The sequence below is a fragment of the Triticum aestivum genome, chromosome 7A, assembly GCF_018294505.1.
Source record: "Triticum aestivum cultivar Chinese Spring chromosome 7A, IWGSC CS RefSeq v2.1, whole genome shotgun sequence".
NCBI lineage: Eukaryota > Viridiplantae > Streptophyta > Magnoliopsida > Poales > Poaceae > Triticum > Triticum aestivum.
The window spans coordinates 694,758,237-694,776,002 of record NC_057812.1 but is presented as its reverse complement, the minus strand read 5'-3'; the positions used below and the strand labels follow the sequence as shown (position 1 = coordinate 694,776,002).

General features: G+C 42.6%; 2 protein-coding genes across 2 annotated transcripts; both read left to right on the top strand.

The window, feature by feature from the left end:
• Positions 1–107: 107 nt before the first annotated feature.
• Positions 108–1,786, top strand: LOC123154866 (protein FAR1-RELATED SEQUENCE 5-like). Its single transcript, XM_044573481.1, has 3 exons — positions 108–723; positions 837–1,124; positions 1,228–1,786. The coding sequence occupies exons 1-3, from the start codon at positions 280–282 to the stop codon at positions 1,528–1,530; spliced, it is 1,035 nt and encodes a 344-aa protein (XP_044429416.1). The 5' UTR covers positions 108–279; the 3' UTR covers positions 1,531–1,786.
• Positions 1,787–5,910: 4,124 nt separating this feature from the next.
• Positions 5,911–7,161, top strand: LOC123153752 (protein FAR1-RELATED SEQUENCE 5-like). The gene is made up of 3 exons (XM_044572718.1): positions 5,911–6,354; positions 6,468–6,755; positions 6,859–7,161. The coding sequence occupies exons 1-3, from the start codon at positions 5,911–5,913 to the stop codon at positions 7,159–7,161; spliced, it is 1,035 nt and encodes a 344-aa protein (XP_044428653.1).
• Positions 7,162–17,766: the final 10,605 nt, after the last annotated feature.

Here is a 17,766-nt window from a genome sequence, read left to right as displayed (position 1 = left end):
CACTTACAGGACTAACTTGTACGACATGCCATTTGGACTATTCATTGGCGTGAATGAGCATTTTCAGAGCATCATCTTGGCTGGAGTGTTGGTTAGAGACAAGCAGGTAGAGAGCTTCGAATGGGTTTTCTCTGAATTCATAAGAATGATGGGTGGTGAAGCACCAAAGACAATTCTGACAAGTGAATATCAGTTTTAATTTCTGTGTCTCCCTTGAAGATCATCTACAGTCATCTCAATAAATTAGTTATTTGTATTGTTTCAGATCAGAATCAAGCGATGGAGGTGGCCATAAAGAATGTGATGCCAAACACAGCCCACCAATGGTGCAAATGGCACATCATGAAGAAAGCAGAAGAGTGCCTTGGACCCCTATACAGAAAACGGAATAGGTTCCGAGCAGAGTTCCATAAGGTCTTCAGCAACGTAGTGACAATAGATGAGTTTGAGACAGCATGGGCGGTGTTGATCGACAAGTACAACTTAAGGTCACATCCATACATGGCACAACTTTACGAAACCAGGAAGAAATGGGCAAAGCCATATTTCAAGGGGGTGTTTTGTGCCAAGATGACGAGTACTCAAAGGAGCGAGACTGCCAACAGTATGCTGAAGAAATATGTACCACCTGCATGTCTGATGCATATGTTCGTGAAGCAATACATGCGCTTGCAGTTTGACCGGGACGCAGATGAAGCCTATGAAGAGAAACGGACCCTGATTGTAAGCAATTATATTTCTCATAAGATATAACTCCAATTCGTTGTCTCTGAACACAAACATTACAACTTCCTGCAAGGATGATATTTGAAATAAGTGATCTGATATTTCCACAGGGTGGCGTCATGCTGAGGCGTAACTTACCTATGGAGCGACATGCTAGCAAGATATATACTCATGCGATGTTCAAACAGTTTGGCCAAATCCTTTATCAAGAAGGATCTTACCGTCTGGAGGTGATCGAGAAGAACAAGGTGTACAGGACAACGCTCATTGAAGCAGAGGGAGGGGGAAAATGTATCAGGGTAGCCTATGAGGTTAAGATGATAGATAATGGAGCTGAATTTGACTGCGAATGTGGTCAATTTGAGCACATGGGTTTGCTATGCTGCCATGTGCTGAGGGTTAGAAGAACAACTTTTATCATAAATATTCATTTCCTGCATCATGTTTTCAGAATGTGCGCAAGATATTCATCATAAACATGTGCACCATTCGGCAATGCAGGTGATGGATTATTTAGACATCCTGGAGATACCCAAGAAGCACATTGTGAAGAGGTGGACAAGAAACGAGCGAGATGTCCTGCCTATGGAAGCAAGCCAAGAAGCTGCTAGTGCAGAGGCCTATGATGGGTCGATGGGGTTATTCAAGGAAAATGTGCCACCATACGGAGAAGCAAGAGATTGCCTAGGGCTTAAGGATCGGCTAAGGCTAATGACAAATGAAAGACTAGGCGATTGCTCTGTGCACAACAATGATAGTGTCGATAACACAAGACCAGCTAATCGGATTAGCTGCTCCTTGTAAGAAACCTAAACCCGGAAGGCCAACAGCATGAGAGGAATCACCGTAGGAGGAGCTGAGCAAAGGAACTTCCCTTAGAGGCATGACTTGCCAAAGCAGGGAACACTTGCTCTGAGCCCTCCCGTCCATAAAATTAGTGGTGGTTTGTAGCTTGAGTATATGTCGGTTAGAGTTGACTTTAGAATCTCTTTTGTGAAACGGTTGCTGGAGTTAACAGGTGATAATTGAATCAGTGCAGGTGCTGATTTATTGACATTTAGATGTTGTACCTGGCAAACTAATATTAGGGGCTGCTGAAATGAGTGCAAAATTTATGTGGCCTTTGCGGTACTACTAGCAAAACATGATATTTGCTGATTTAGATATGAGGATGAGAAATTGATTGCCTTCTGGTGATTCTATAGCTAAAGGGGAAAATGGTCCAATCCATTATTTTCTACTCATTTCAGCTGTGAGCAACATGCTGAACTTACATGCCTATGCCTTACTAGTACATGCCATACATTCAGAAGGCTTCAGTTTATAGTTACAGTACATAGAATGAGCAAATAGTAGAATTGATGGGAGACATTGTTGTATGTATTAAAAAAATAGTTCAAGCAATGTTTGGCTGCTACATTGAAGTTTATCTTGAGCACAATAATAATGATTCCCAGGTAAACAAACGACTGCGACGGAGACAAGGCATAACCGTCTAAGAGCATTACTAGTAGAACCCTCAAACCCTCAAATCCTTAAAGCAGTTTTAAGGGTTGAGAAGTGCCACTTTTTGACACTTTTAAGGGTTGAAAAACAGGGGAAAATACTAGAACCCTCAAACCCAACCCTTAAACTGCTTTAAGGATTAGATTTGAGGGTTCTAGTCTTTGCCTCGACCCCAACCTTTAAATCTATCATTTGACATCTCACAATTTATGACAACAAGAACACAATCAACTTCCAAACAAACTACCAAATGACAATCATTGATGCATGGTTTAATAGTTTACATCACAAAATCATCATCTTCCTCCTCTCATCGGCACCATCACCAAAAAGTTGCACCTCGGCGCCATCTCCTAGACCACAAGCGGGCTCCATCAAGCATCTCCATCGGCACCGGTGGAGTCATACACACCGCCATCACCACACCTACTCATCGGAGTGTCACCTCGAAAAGTAGACGACGCAACACGGAACATCCTCTTCCTCTCCGCGATGTCCTCCTTGTAGTCCTTCCACCATTGCAATTGGTCTTCATCCATGTCCTTCTTGGACATCATCATGTGCTCTTTCTCTTCCAACATGAGTTCTTTCCAGACCTTTGCCTCTTTGAGCTTGATCATCCTCTCCTCCAACTCGGCCTTGCGCTTTGCTTCTTCACGCTTTGCTTCAACTTGTGCAAGCTTGACCTCTTTCTTCTTCTCGGTGATAAGAAGCTTCGTCTCCAATGTCTTCGTTGTCAATTCCTCTCTTGCCTTCATCATGTGGTCCATCTTCTCCCTTAGGCTTGACGCCTCTTCTTCCATCTTCACCCTTAGCTTGCCCTTCTTGGTTCCCTCGGGCTTGCCCAAGTTCCTCTCCTCCTCATCTTCACTATCATTCATCCTTAGCATTGCCGACTTCTTGGGTGCGGTCTCTTGATCCCTCAACTTCCACTTGTCAAAGGTTTGAAGAATTGACCAAACATGCTTAAATGGGAATGGCTTGCCCTTGGAAGCGGCCATCTCCTTGTACCTCATGCCGGCAATTGTCTCCTATCAACCACACATAAATCACATAAGAACCCACCAATAGCATAGTGCACACACATAATCAAAATAGTGAGCCCACAAGCTCCCGGCCGGACTGAAAGGTATTTTCTCAATGAAGCTTAATTAATTAGTCCTTAGAAGGTAGGAAGATTCTTGTTTCAGTTAAGCCTAATTAGTCCTTGGCAGAACGATTATTGATTGTTTCAGTAACTGATTATATACACTGTTTCAGTTAAGCTCAACACGAGCTTGATTATATTGCGGTAGGCCCATTATCTCTATTTGCCCCTATGATTGAATTATATATAATAGGCCCAGTATCATAATGTAGTTCAGGGTAACTCGATATGGCAACCTAATTTCATTGTGGGTGATATCAGCAGGCATTTGATTAACATGAACTGTGCCGTACAAGCATAAATGAATTTGAAGAGTGACATGTTCATCTCTGATTGTGAAAATGGACATGACCAATGGCAAATGTTACACACCACTATATACTTTTTCAATAAGAATACAGTACAGCACTATATATAGTTGAAAATTTTCTAGTCAGAGCACATAGATCAAAGTTTTGCTTATGTTAGCGGAGTTAGCAAAATGAATCCACAAGCTCTTGGCTGGACCAAAAGGCATTGTTGTTTCAACTAAGCTGAATTGATCAGTCCTTAGCAGGAGCATTGTTGTTTTAGTTAAGCTGAATGGTGTGTGGACCCACCAATACCCCTGTCATATGCTCAAAATGAACCTGATTATGCTGTAGCAGGATGGCGAAAAAATAGGCCCATTATGATAATGTAGTTCACCATAACTGGATATGTCAGTTTGATTTCATTGTGGGCACTGGGCAATATAACCAGGCATGTAACTAGCACGATCTGTGTGTTACAATGTAAATGGTTTCCTTATGTGACGACGTTTTCATCTGTGATTACTAAATGGAACATTGCCAATGCAAAATTATGCACCACTATATATAGAGTGGAAGATTTTCTAGTCATAACACATAGATCTGTATGCCGTGTTAGGGTTGATTGTCATCCCCCGGACAGCACACCATGTCCTAACAGGATCGGGCCCTCGAGAAATCCATCAAATCTTATGCAGAGAACAGAGGAGATCATGTTCTCTGTTGGAAGTAAACCCAACGTCCAGTCCGACTACATGTGTGTGTACGTGTTCAACTAGTGCACCAATTAGTATCCTTGTAGGATTAGTATTCTTGGCTGATTCGGTCTAGGAACTACGGCAGCCTAGCTGATATTTATACCCATGTAGACCCCCTGTAAACAACACCGTGAGAAAATCAATACAAAGTCAACAGGCTCGACAGGAGCCTGCGGCCATCAAACAATCGATTCTTGTGTGTTGTGCTATCTACGTGAGCTAGCTAGATTAAGTTAAGAGTCCGGCTAGAGGTGCTCGTACGTACTAGTACTACATACACGTCCAGATAGATTGATTGCTAAGAGATTAGCTTTGTACTACGGTGCATCTCGGCGTAAAGTAAATCATCGAGTTCGTAAGCGAGCTTTGTTCGTCGTCAGTCATCTCCGGTCGTCGGAAAGTACTCGACGGCGTGGACTGGGCCAACATTCTCAACCCAGCGTTGGGTACAACTTTTGATTCTTTTGGCGAGGCATATTACTTTTACAATCTGTATTCGTGGGAACATGGATTTGGCATCAAGTACGGCAAGAGTCGGCTTAGTGCAAAGAGGACCAAGACCATGCAGGAAATTGTTTGTGGGTGTTCGGTAAGTAGAACAGAGAGTTCAGGAACTGTGCGTAACATTTGTTTCAATAAAAGTAGGTATTGTATTTCATGTAACTAAAAATAAGTAGTCGTGCTTGGTTTATGCAGGGGGAACCAGGTGCCGAAAACACAAGTTCATGCCGGTGTGGATGTCCTGCGATGATCCGTTTGCTGCGTACAGATAACAACCGCTGGTACATCAAAGAGCACAGGATGACACACAACCACTCTTTGACTCCAAGGTGCGGACAGAAGGTACTCTGGCCATCCCACAAACATATAGATCTGTACACAAAGGACTTGATACGTCAGCTGAGGGAGGACAACACGAACATCGGCAAAGTCAATGGCATTATAGGAAGTCTCTCTGGAACCATGGAAATCTGTTATCTACTAATTGTATGTTTAGGAACCTGTGTAGTCAAATTGGCATAGATCGAGCAGATGATGAAGTTAGGAAGACAATTGAAGTCTTCGCGGACATAGGAGCAAAGAATCCGGAGTTCATGTTCGGGGTACAAGAAGATGCCGAGAATCGGATAAAGAACCTCATGTGGACCAACAGGGGGAACCAAATGCAGTACAAGTACTTCGGAGATGTTATCACGTTCGACACCACTTACAGGACTAACTTGTACGACATGCCATTTGGACTATTCATTGGCGTGAATGAGCATTTTCAGAGCATCATCTTGGCTGGAGTGTTGGTTAGAGACAAGCAGGTAGAGAGCTTCGAATGGGTTTTCTCTGAATTCATAAGAATGATGGGTGGTGAAGCACCAAAGACAATTCTGACAAGTGAATATCAATTTTAATTTCTATGTCTCCCTTGAAGATCATCTACAATCATCTCAATAAATTAGTTATTTGTATTGTTTTAGATCAGAATCAAGCGATGGAGGTGGCCATAAAGAATGTGATGCCAAACACAGCCCACCAATGGTGCAAATGGCACATCATGAAGAAAGCAGAAGAGTGCCTTGGACCCCTATACAGAAAACAGAATGGGTTCCGAGCAGAGTTCCATAAGGTCTTCAGCAACGTAGTGACAATAGATGAGTTTGACATAGCATGGGCGGTGTTGATCGACAAGTACAACTTAAGGTCACATCCATACATGGCACAACTTTACGAAACCAGGAAGAAATGGGCAAAGCCATATTTCAAGGGGGTGTTTTGTGCCAAGATGACGAGTACTCAAAGGAGCGAGACTGCCAACAGTATGCTGAAGAAATATGTACCACCTGCATGTCTGATGCATATGTTCGTGAAGCAATACAAAAGCTTGCAGTTTGACCGGGACGCAGATGAAGCCTATGAAGAGAAACGGACCCTGATTGTAAGCAATTATATTTCTCATAAGATATAACCCCAATTCGTTGTCTCTGAACACACACATTACAACTTCCTGCAAGGATGATATTTGAAATAAGTGATCTGATATTTCCACAGGGTGGCGTCGTGCTGAGGCGTAACTTACCTATGGAGCGACATGCTAGCAAGATATATACTCATGCGATGTTCAAACAGTTTGGCCAAATCCTTTATCAAGCAGGATCTTACCGTCTGGAGGTGATCGAGAAGAACAAGGTGTACAGGAGAACGCTCATTGAAGCAGAGGGAGGGGGAAAATGTATCAGGGTAGCCTATGAGGTTAAGATGATAGATAATGGAGCTGAATTTGACTGCGAATGTGGTCAATTTGAGCACATGGGTTTGCTATGCTGCCATGTGCTGAGGGTTAGAAGAACAACTTTTATCATAAATATTCATTTCCTGCATCATGTTTTCAGAATGTGCGCAAGATATTCTTCATAAACATGTGCACCATTCGGCAATGCAGGTGATGGATTATTTAGACATCCTGGAGATACCCAAGAAGCACATTGTGAAGAGGTGGACAAGAAACGAGCGAGATGTCCTGCCTATGGAAGCAAGCCAAGAAGCTGCTAGTGCAGAGGCCTATGATGGGTCGATGGGGTTATTCAAGGAAAATGTGCCACCATACGGAGAAGCAAGAGATTGCCTAGGGCTTAAGGATCGGCTAAGGCTAATGACAAATGAAAGACTAGGCGATTGCTCTGTGCACAACAATGATAGTGTCGATAACACAAGACCAGCTAATCGGATTAGCTGCTCCTTGTAAGAAACCTAAACCCGGAAGGCCAACAGCATTAGAGGAATCACCGTAGGAGGAGCTGAGCAAAGGAACTTGCCCTTAGAGGCATGACTTGCCAAAGCAGGGAACACTTGCTCTGAGCCCTCCCGTCCATAAAATTAGTGGTGGTTTGTAGCTTGAGTATATGTCGGTTAGAGTTGACTTTAGAATCTCTTTTGTGAAACAGTTGCTGGAGTTAACAGGTGATAATTGAATCAGTGCAGGTGCTGATTTATTGACATTTAGATGATGTACCTGGCAAACTAATATTAGGGGCTGCTGAAATGAGTGCAAAATTTATGTGGCCTATGCGGTACTACTAGCAAAACATGATATTTGCTGATTTAGATATGAGGATGAGAAATTGATTGCCTTCTGGTGATTCTATAGCTAAAGGGGAAAATGGTCCAATCCATTATTTTCTACTCATTTCAGCTGTGAGCAACATGTTGAACTTACATGCCTATGCCTTACTAGTACATGCCATACATTCAGAAGGCTTCAGTTTATAGTTACAGTACATAGAATGAGCAAATAGTAGAATTGATGGGAGACATTGTTGTATGTATTAAAAAAAATAGTTCAAGCAATGTTTGCCTGCTACATTGAAGTTTATCTTGAGCACAATAATAATGATTCCCAGGTAAATAAACGACTGCGATGGAGACAAGGCATAACCGTCTAAGAGCATTACTAGTAGAACCCTCAAACCCTCAAATCCTTAAAGCAGTTTTAAGGGTTGAGAAGTGCCACTTTTTGACACTTTTAAGGGTTGAAAAACAGGAGCAAATACTAGAACCCTCAAACCCAACCCTTAAACTGCTTTAAGGATTAGATTTGAGGGTTCTAGTCTTTGCCTCGACCCCAACCTTTAAATCTATCATTTGACATCTCACAATTTATGACAACAAGAACACAATCAACTTCCAAACAAACTACCAAATGACAATCATTGATGCATGGTTTAATAGTTTACATCACAAAATCATCATCTTCCTCCTCTCATCGGCACCATCACCAAAAAGTTGCACCTCGGCGCCATCTCCTAGACCACAAGCGGGCTCCATCAAGCATCTCCATCGGCACCGGTGGAGTCGTACGCACCGACATCACCACAACTACTCATCGGAGTGTCACCTCAAAAAGTAGACGACGCAACACGGAACATCCTCTTCCTCTCCGCGATGTCCTCCTTGTAGTCCTTCCACCATTGCAATTGGTCTTCATCCATGTCCTTCTTGGACATCATCATGTGCTCTTTCTCTTCCACCATGAGTTCTTTCCATACCTTTGCCTCTTTGAGCTTGATCATCCTCTCCCCCAACTCGGCCTTGTGCTTTGCTTCTTCACGCTTTGCTTCAACTTGTGCAAGCTTGACCTCTTTCTTCTTCTCGGTGATAAGAAGCTTCGTCTCCAATGTCTTTGTTGTCAATTCCTCTCTTGCCTTCATCATGTGGTCCATCTTCTCCCTTAGGCTTGACGCCTCTTCTTCCATCTTCACCCTTAGCTTGCCCTTCTTGGTTCCCTCGGGCTTGCCCAAGTTCCTCTCCTCCTCATCTTCACTATCATCCATCCTTAGCATTGCCGACTTCTTGGGTGCGGTCTCTTGATCCCTCAACTTCCACTTGTCAAAGGTTTGAAGAATTGACCAAACATGCTTAAATGGGAATGGCTTGCCCTTGGAAGCGGCCATCTCCTTGTACCTCATGCCGGCAATTGTCTCCTATCAACCACACATAAATCACATAAGAACCCACCAATAGCATAGTGCACACACATAATCAAAATAGTGATGAAATATGTACTCACATAGTCACTCTCCACGGTTCCACTAGGTGGTGCATCCCTCACTTGGTCCATGGCCGCACTCCAACGAGCACAAGCGGGCTTGATCAACTCCCACCGGCCTTGAAGCGACCGGAAAGTGCGATGGATGAACCCACTATTCTTCGGCTTGGTCCTACAATAGACGTCCTCGATCCTTTGCCAATACCGTTTACCGGTTTGATCGGTGCCTGTGGTTGCATCCATTCCCACAGCTGCCCAAGCACGAACCAAGAGGACATCTTCCGCCTCGGTGTAGTTTGTCGACCGCGCGTGTGGGCGGGAAGCGGCGGTGAATGCCTCCTCCCCTATCTCGGCCACCTCCTCCTCGTCATCCCCTTCATCCTCCTCATCTTCCTCCTTTTCCTCCAAGTCATCACCAACCCTAAAGGGGTCTAGAGGCGGAGCTCCAAGGTCCACCTCCGCGTTTTGGAGGAGGTCCATGAACGAGGATGGGGTTGCCATTTCCTCGAACACCTCGTGCGCGGCGAGAGGAGGTTCGGCGACGGCGGCCGCCGCGGGCTTCTTCCGCGGCTTGGTCATGGCCGGGGACGAGCCGGCGACCTTGGAGGCCGCCCCTCGCGGCCCATGAGAGGCCGCCTTCAGCCGGCTCTTCTTGGTGGCCGGGGCGGGCGGCGGGGAGGCGGCGAGGGCGGGCGTCGGGGCGGTGACGGTGGCCGGGGCGGCAGGAGGAGGTGCGAGGCCCGCCCGCCGCTGTTTGGCCCCGACGTGGGTCGCCGCCACCACGTCGGCCACGGTCGGGTGGGCGGGGGCGGGGGCAGGGCGAGGGCGGGCGAGGCAGGCGGGACGGGTGGGGCGGGCGCGCGGCGGCGGCGGGGCCCTCCATGGCCGGCGCGGCACGAGGCGGCGGGAGGAGGAGGCCGGGAGGAGGAGGCGGTTGGCTCCCGCGCGAGAGAGGAGGAGGAGTGCGGGTTGGGGGGAGATTTTCCTCTCAACCCCTACTTCTTCAGGTTGCAAAGTGGTTTGAGGGTTGGACCTCTAAATTTTTTTACGGGTTTGAGGGTTTAGAGGTTCTAGTCTACGGTGTTTTTTCGGCGAAAACTGTAAAAAGGCGGTTATTTTTAGGGGTTTGAGGGTTTGAGGGTTTAAGGGCTCTACTAGTAATGCTCTAAGAAAGAGGACAGGACGTCGAAAGTGCCTTTCTGCTCCCGAGCTCATTTGAGCTCGGTGAACAGTAAAATCGAAAAAAAATCAAAAAAAATTAAAAAATTCCAATTTTTTTTGGGAGAAACATTGACAAAAGTTTTAAGTGCTTGCAAAAATTCATCATGAAATCACATTCCTGTAAAGCGTGGCAAAAAAAACAAATTCAGTGCTTCAAAATGCTTTTGAAAGTAGCTTTTTCAGAGTATTGATTTTGTTTTTTTGCCACGCCTTCTAGAAATGTGATTTCATGGCGAATTTTTGCAAGCACTTAGAACTTTTGTCAATGTTTCTCCCAAAAAAAAATTGGATTTTTTTAAAATTTTTTGATTTAGTTTTGATTTTACTGTTCACCCGAGCTCATTTGAGCTTGGGTGCAGAAACTCCGCGTCCACAGGATATGCACATCAACGTGTAACATCACAGTTAAGATACATTTTTGTTTTCTTTTTCACAGTCTGAATCACAGATTCACGATACTGATAATCTCACGATTTTGAAGGAATAGACAGCGAGCATCATCATATCTAGTTGACCAAAGAAGCCACTTATCCTTGTTGGTGAGTCCAATATTCAGACCAAAGGTATCTGAATTTGATGTAGTTACTGCCAAAACAGTATTCTCTCTGTAAACTAATATAAGAGCGTTTACATCACTAAAGTAATGATCTAAACACTCTTACATTAGTTTATGGAGGAAGTACAAAGCAAACACTGATAACATGGATTAACTTAACCTTCTCACAAACAATTCAGTATGAATTCAAATTGTCTGGTTGGCACTGACTCGAGGTCAACAGCCAACCGAATCTTAATTCATCTTAATAAAACTTTTTGTATCTCCTATGATAAAAAAAATCACCTCAATAAGAAGTTATTGTAAACATTAGTAATTCTTTACTCCCATAAAACTTTTTGTATCTCCTATTTCGTTTTTCTTTCCTTAACTTTTCCTACTTTGTGAGGCAGATCAGTAAGCAAACTATTTCATTTCCTTTCTTCATCGCCAAGATAAGCATATCCCAGAGAAACTTGGGTTCACCAAACCACGTGAGTGGGAGCTTTAAAACAAGTGGACTTCCAAACCGTGTGATCCCGAACCAAGAGAACCCCAAAACCATGTGGCAACCGGTCCCAAGAGAACTAGGATTTCTAGTGGGGATATATAACTTTCAAAATTAGCACATTAATCCATGGCTCGTGTCAGATCAGGTTGTTTTGGAGAGAACTAGATTGTTGTGAACGGGTTTGATAAATGAAAAGAAATTGTCTCTGCAGAATATAAACTTCAAACAAACTACACACTACTAGAGAAAACCCTAGTAGTAGCGCGGGTTTAATGCCCACTAGTAATAAGGCGCTACAGCTATTACTTAGCAGTAGCGCGTGCGAACACGCGCTACTACTAAGACACATAGCTGCAGCGTTCGTTCTCTCCCGCGCTGCTACTAATCTAGCTAGTAGCAGCGTGTTTACTATCCATCGCTACTAGTATTCTTTTTTTATTTTGAGTGTATTTATACGCCGCTATACAAATTTTGGTACAATACCAATTATGAGGTTTATATCATTATGTCTATAACAGTGTGTCAAATGAAGGTGGATTAGGTTCAAGTGGAGGCAATATGTGGTGCATGTCAAAGGTATTATTACTAATCCAAACTTGATCTAGTTTGAACTAGTAGTACTTTCGATATGCATCATATGTTGCCTCCACTTGAATCTAATCCGCCAGCACAAGCTATTTAATGATCATCATAGTCATTACCACCAACAGTAGTTATTTAATCATCATAGTCATAGTGTAGCACATCATCATCTTCAAACTCATTCTATCTAGCTAATCACCACCAACACTAGCTGCGTTAGCTATCTAATCACCACCAACACTAGCTAATAATAATCATCATAGTCATTACCACCAACACTAGCTATTTAATCATCATAGTCATAGTGTAGCACATCATCATCTTCAAACTCATTTCTAGCTAGCTAATCACTCCTGCTGCTCTCTCTTAGGTAAAATAACATAAAACATGTGTAGCACTCCTGCTTCATCAAGTTGGGGCATGCAGATGACCCTATCTCCTACTCGTGGGCTGCGCTTCTGATTGCTGCCCCCTAGTATTCTCTGTGATCGTTCACAATTTTGGTCCAGTCTTTCACTATTAAGCATTCCTCGCTATTAGAAATCCTGAATGCACTAAAATGCATTGTAGGATATCTTGGCCGTAAGCTAACAATTCTCATGCGACTTTTAGTCTCGATCCAATAAGGCACAACATTCATCGGGAGTCCTTATTAAAGAACATCGTATAGTAACATACTTAGCAATGAAGTTTAGCTTAAAAAATAATGTATGCAAAAGATGCACTGAGGACAAATAGTAAAAATCTTACCATCTTTTTTAAATAGATGTGACCATAGTTCAGTACGAACACTATTGGTCGCACGTTTTGAGCACTAAGATTTTTAAGTCCAGAAAAATAATTTGTCTTGACAATATGAAGATCCTCAAGCCATGAAAAATAATGACTTATCTCCTCGCAGTTTAGTTCAGCCCCGGGATAGTAGTAGGTCATGTCTACCAAGCGCTGGACATGTTTGCTTGAACGGAAATAAGCTGTCAATAGAAATTAGTTGTCAACTATTTTTGAATAAACAATATCAAAGACATAAATATGGTTGAGAAACTCACATAATGATATAACTGGAGGCGTCTGCACATCGACCCAGATGTCGATATTACCTTCAATATCATCTTCCGAACGAATATCAAAAGTGATAACCATATCAGGCTCAAATGCATAAGTCTTGCATAGTGATTGCCAAGTTTTGCATCCAAAATAGGTGCAGGTGTCTGCGTTGTATAATTTTGCGTGGAAAATACAACCATGCTCGGTCTTCAAGTAAACTCTTTTTACCTCTATAGTAGTTTTCATACGACTGAAACATATCTTATCCAAGACAAAAACTCTTGCATGGCAGGGGATACGTTAGTAGAACAGTAAAAAAAAAATTATAAGTTGAAGCAAATAAAGCAGATGTCATGCTTAATTACGAAAAAAGACTTGTCATTGTGACTTACTGTATCCACTTCGAAGTTCTCGTCCAGCTTGATGCTGAAGCACCTATCATCATCTAGGAAGATTCTGTCGCACAGGTCGCGCTCGTCTTCGCAGTATTTGCAAATACCGAAATCCTTTTTGTCGTCAGACATTTCCTATGTTCATAGTTGAAACATTAATTGAAAATCGAACAAAGACAACTACCAGGATACTCAGCACACAAATCCGGGGCACTCGATATTTCCTACATATTCTGCACAAGTCATGCCAAAATTCACGAAAAAATCCGGCATGGCCTTTGCTAAAATAGAACATATTGAGCGCCTGAAATTTGCCGGAACGGAAATGAATCAACACTCCGACAAAACATAGGCCACTCGGAGGTGTAACCTACAAACATGACCGGCCACTTGGGCAAACACATATCCTATTTGAGCAACACAAGATATACATTTCAAAATATCTTATTGGACTCATATTGACATGAGCATTCAATAAGCAAAACCAAATCGTAAAATAAATAAGTATTCAAATTAGCATGATTCAATAAGCAAAAGTAAATCATCTCATGCGTCCGTATATCATCGAATAGTATCATACATATAACATCACTAATACAAAAAAAACCCTAGTGCACGACGGGTATCGGCGCGGGCGGTGGACACCCAAAAAGAAGGAACCATCACAGGATCATAGCTCCAGTGAGATCCCTCGAGAATCTACCAGGTATTGGAGAACCTGTACTCCAACACAAACAAGTAGCGACGGACGTGCGCGTCCTCCTCGCTGACACGGTGACGTACCACCTCCGCGGGGTCCTCAAGCCTCTGCACCGTCACTGGCCCACGCGACCGCCACCAAAGAAGGTTCGGGTCAACGATGGGCTGGCTCCTCACCAAGCTGCGCCCCCGGTAGGTAGCGCCTCCCAGTACCAGCCCGGCGGAGCCCAATCCCGGACATGGCCCATCTGGTCAAGCAGGTGTCCTCCGCCGAGCCGACGACGAGGATGCGGGATAGACATCGTCGATGTCGATGCGAGAAAAATTGCTTTAACTAAAAAAAATAACAACAAATGTGACATGTTCAACTAGTTCTATTAATTCAATTAGTTCTTACTAAAAATAAACTTACTATAAAAACTAGTACCTAATTAGTACCTAGTTCTTACTAACTAATTAGTACCTAGGAACTACTACCCTAATTACCATCTATTTTGATGAACCTATGGGTGGGAAGTGGTAGCGGATATTCCAATTATCCAACTTAAAAGTGAAATAAGTGGTCAAATTTTACTCGTTTTATTATGCATTACAATAGTGTTTATTCATCATTTAAGAAAACATCCGAGCCGCATCCGTTTCCGATAACATCCGCATCCGATTCATTTCCACCCATAGATGAACCCTAACTAGTTTGATGCAACTAAAATTTAAAGAACCCTAGGCAGAGGTAGGGGAGGGGGAGGAGCAGGCGTGCTCACCTCAGGTGCCTGCGGCGAGGGAGGGGCAGGCGGCATCGAGGTCGGGGTCGGGGCTCGGGCGCGCGGCGCGCGGCGGGCGGCGCGAGGCGGGCAGCGTCGAGGTTGGGGGCGGCGTCGAGGTCGGGGGCAACGTCAAATCCGGGGTCGGGGCGGCGTCGAGGGTGTGCGGAGAGCGACGGGAGAGCGCGCGGCAGCCGACGGGCGACGGCGGCGGCGACATCGGAGGAGTTGGATTTGGGGGAAGTGGCCGTGGGGAAGAACGAACCGTGCGGTTAAGTCAGAAGTAGCAGTAGCGCGTTCCAGGAAGTGCGCTACTGCTAAGCTAGCTACAACGCGTTCCTCGATACGTGCTACTGCTATTCCTTTCTCTTTTTTCCCCTTTTTCATTTATTTTTCTTTACATTTTATTTTTTTCCTTTCACCTTTTTTTATTTCTTTCATTTTCATTTACTTTTTTATTTGCTTTCCATTTAATTTTATTTCCTTTAGCAGTAGCGCATTCTATCGTAAACGCGCTGCTACAAAGCAAGTAGCGGTAGCGCGGTTCTATGTAGATCGCTACTACTATGTATACCCTATCGGCTAAGCCGTGGGAATTTTAGTAGTAGCGCTTTTATCTTCAGGCGCGCTACTGCTAAAACTGTATCTGTAGCGCCGTTTACACCAGCGTTCTTTTTTAACATGCGCTACTGCTAAAGTTTTGTGTATAAGGTTTTTCCTAGTAGTGACAGTATGCCAATTTAATTTTAAATATTTATGTATGCTACAAACAACGTGATTTCTGGTACCAACTATAGGGCACCATGTTTTTGCAATTAGCCAGAGTGCATAAGAGAAATAATAGCCAAACTACTTGTTCACAACTCATAAATTCTACATTACTATTTAGTTACACCTAAACACGATAGCCATGTACTCTGAAAATCTCTTCCAAGTTACTTGTTAGACTTATACACTTCAAAACACTCTACCAAATATTTTTTGAGATATTTAAGCATACTATGACAAACTACACATATAAATGCGCCATAATACAGACAAATATAAACTAATTATACAATAATATAATGTGTTTTCCTTAGATTTATGGTGAACCAAAACTCAACCGGTATAATAAAACATTCTATGTTACACATACACTTTCGTTTTAGTACAACCACATATTTTTTAATCATGAGGCCATGGGTTATCCTCCTTTTGAAAAAACATGTATTTTAATCATAGATACTATGTATCGAAATATGTATGTCTTCAACATGATTAAATTATTAATTCTACTAGGTATGATTGAAATATGGCATTTAAGATAAACATTAAATCATGTATAAATAAAATATGATACGTTAAATGACATTATTAGTTAATAATGAATTAAAAAATTTTAGTATAAATTGGTGAAACGGTTAACATTTTCTTAACCACAATGGTTAGTTTTACTTTGTCATTAATTGCAACTAGTAAGCGTGCACTTGCAACACACATGGAATTATAGAAATAAATTTTCTTTCAGTCTATGTGAAAGATAATTATTTAAATAAACGGAACAAAAATATAATAAATTATTTATATAGAAAAATCCATAAATAATAAAGATAATTCATGTCTTCGCCGCGTCGGTTTCTTTTATAGCGGTATGACATAATTGTACTTGGGTCATTTTGTGACATGGTGATATGATATTAAAAATAGATATATAAATAGTGCCAATTTGTCAAAATTGATGCCAAAAACAAATTAATTGAATTTCAATTTTCTAAAGATCGTGGTTTATAATTGAAATGAATGTTGATATCTTTGATGGGTTAACTAATGTTAGATATTCTTGAAAATGTTTTTCTCTATTCAAGTTCATATGTTTTGTTCATAGATATTCTCTATTTTTCATATAAAGGTTGACTTCGATGACCCAGCGAGAACCTAACATAAAAGGATATGGATGGATATGAATGAATTTAAAATTAAAGAACTAAGCATAAGAATGCAAATTCGATTATCATATACTCAGGGCCGGCTCTATGTTTTTCGGGGCCCTTGGCCATGTTGAAAAAAGGGCCCTTGACTGATCGTTAACTTCATGATCATCGTTTGAATTATGATCATCATCTTGTCCGGGTTCAGATTCTCGTCTTTGATTATCAACAGTACTCAGCACTGGAAAAAACATTTTTATAGCACCTTTTTGTGACTCAATGAATTGATTCTCTAGTTTTTTTTGTTTCCTTTTCGCAGCACCGGACTTAGGTTTCGTCATTGTAACACCTAAATCCTAAAGCTGCAAAAAAATCAATAGATCAATACGACTAGAAAGATGATGAAACTGAAAAGATAAATACATTTACGCCAAAAAAGCAAGAAAATCAACCGTACCAAGAAAATCAAGACGGGAATCACGGAATCAAGGATTAAAGGGCCACCTGATTGCAGTAGCCAGCGGCCGGCCGGCCGGGCGTCCGTGCGAGTCTTCAAGAGACAGAGAGAGCAGCAGGCGGAGGCGGACGAGCCCCCGAGGCGACCAGGACCAGACGCAGATGCCGAGATGCGATTCAATCGATCGAATCGATCGATGTAGTATGCCAGGCGTCGTGCCTTTTCCTCTCCCGTAGTTGGGCTGGGCCTGTACTGATTCATTTTTTTTTCAGCCAAATAAATGTATATATAGTCTTATATGTATCTGATGATGCCCCCCCCCCCCAGACCGGGGCCCTTGGCCCAGGCCAAGGTGGCCTACCCCCAGAGCCGGCCCTGCATATACTTAATATGTTGATACAAAATACCCAAGCAAATTATATAATTATATATATACTTGGTAATATATTGATCCTTATTTTTCATAGAAAAGTACCAACTTTTGTTTTCAAATTGTCCTGACTAAATCCAGTCGAACAAAATGAAATGGCATATCTACATTCTCAAGACACCCTTTGACGAGGACAATGTACCATGAATATGACCACGTTGTTGTGGGAATAAATAATCATATCCGTGGTCTCAACTAGTCCTACATTGCTGGTCAACAAAAGTCCAAGGTGGTTAGCAAAATTCCAAAATAGTCGACAA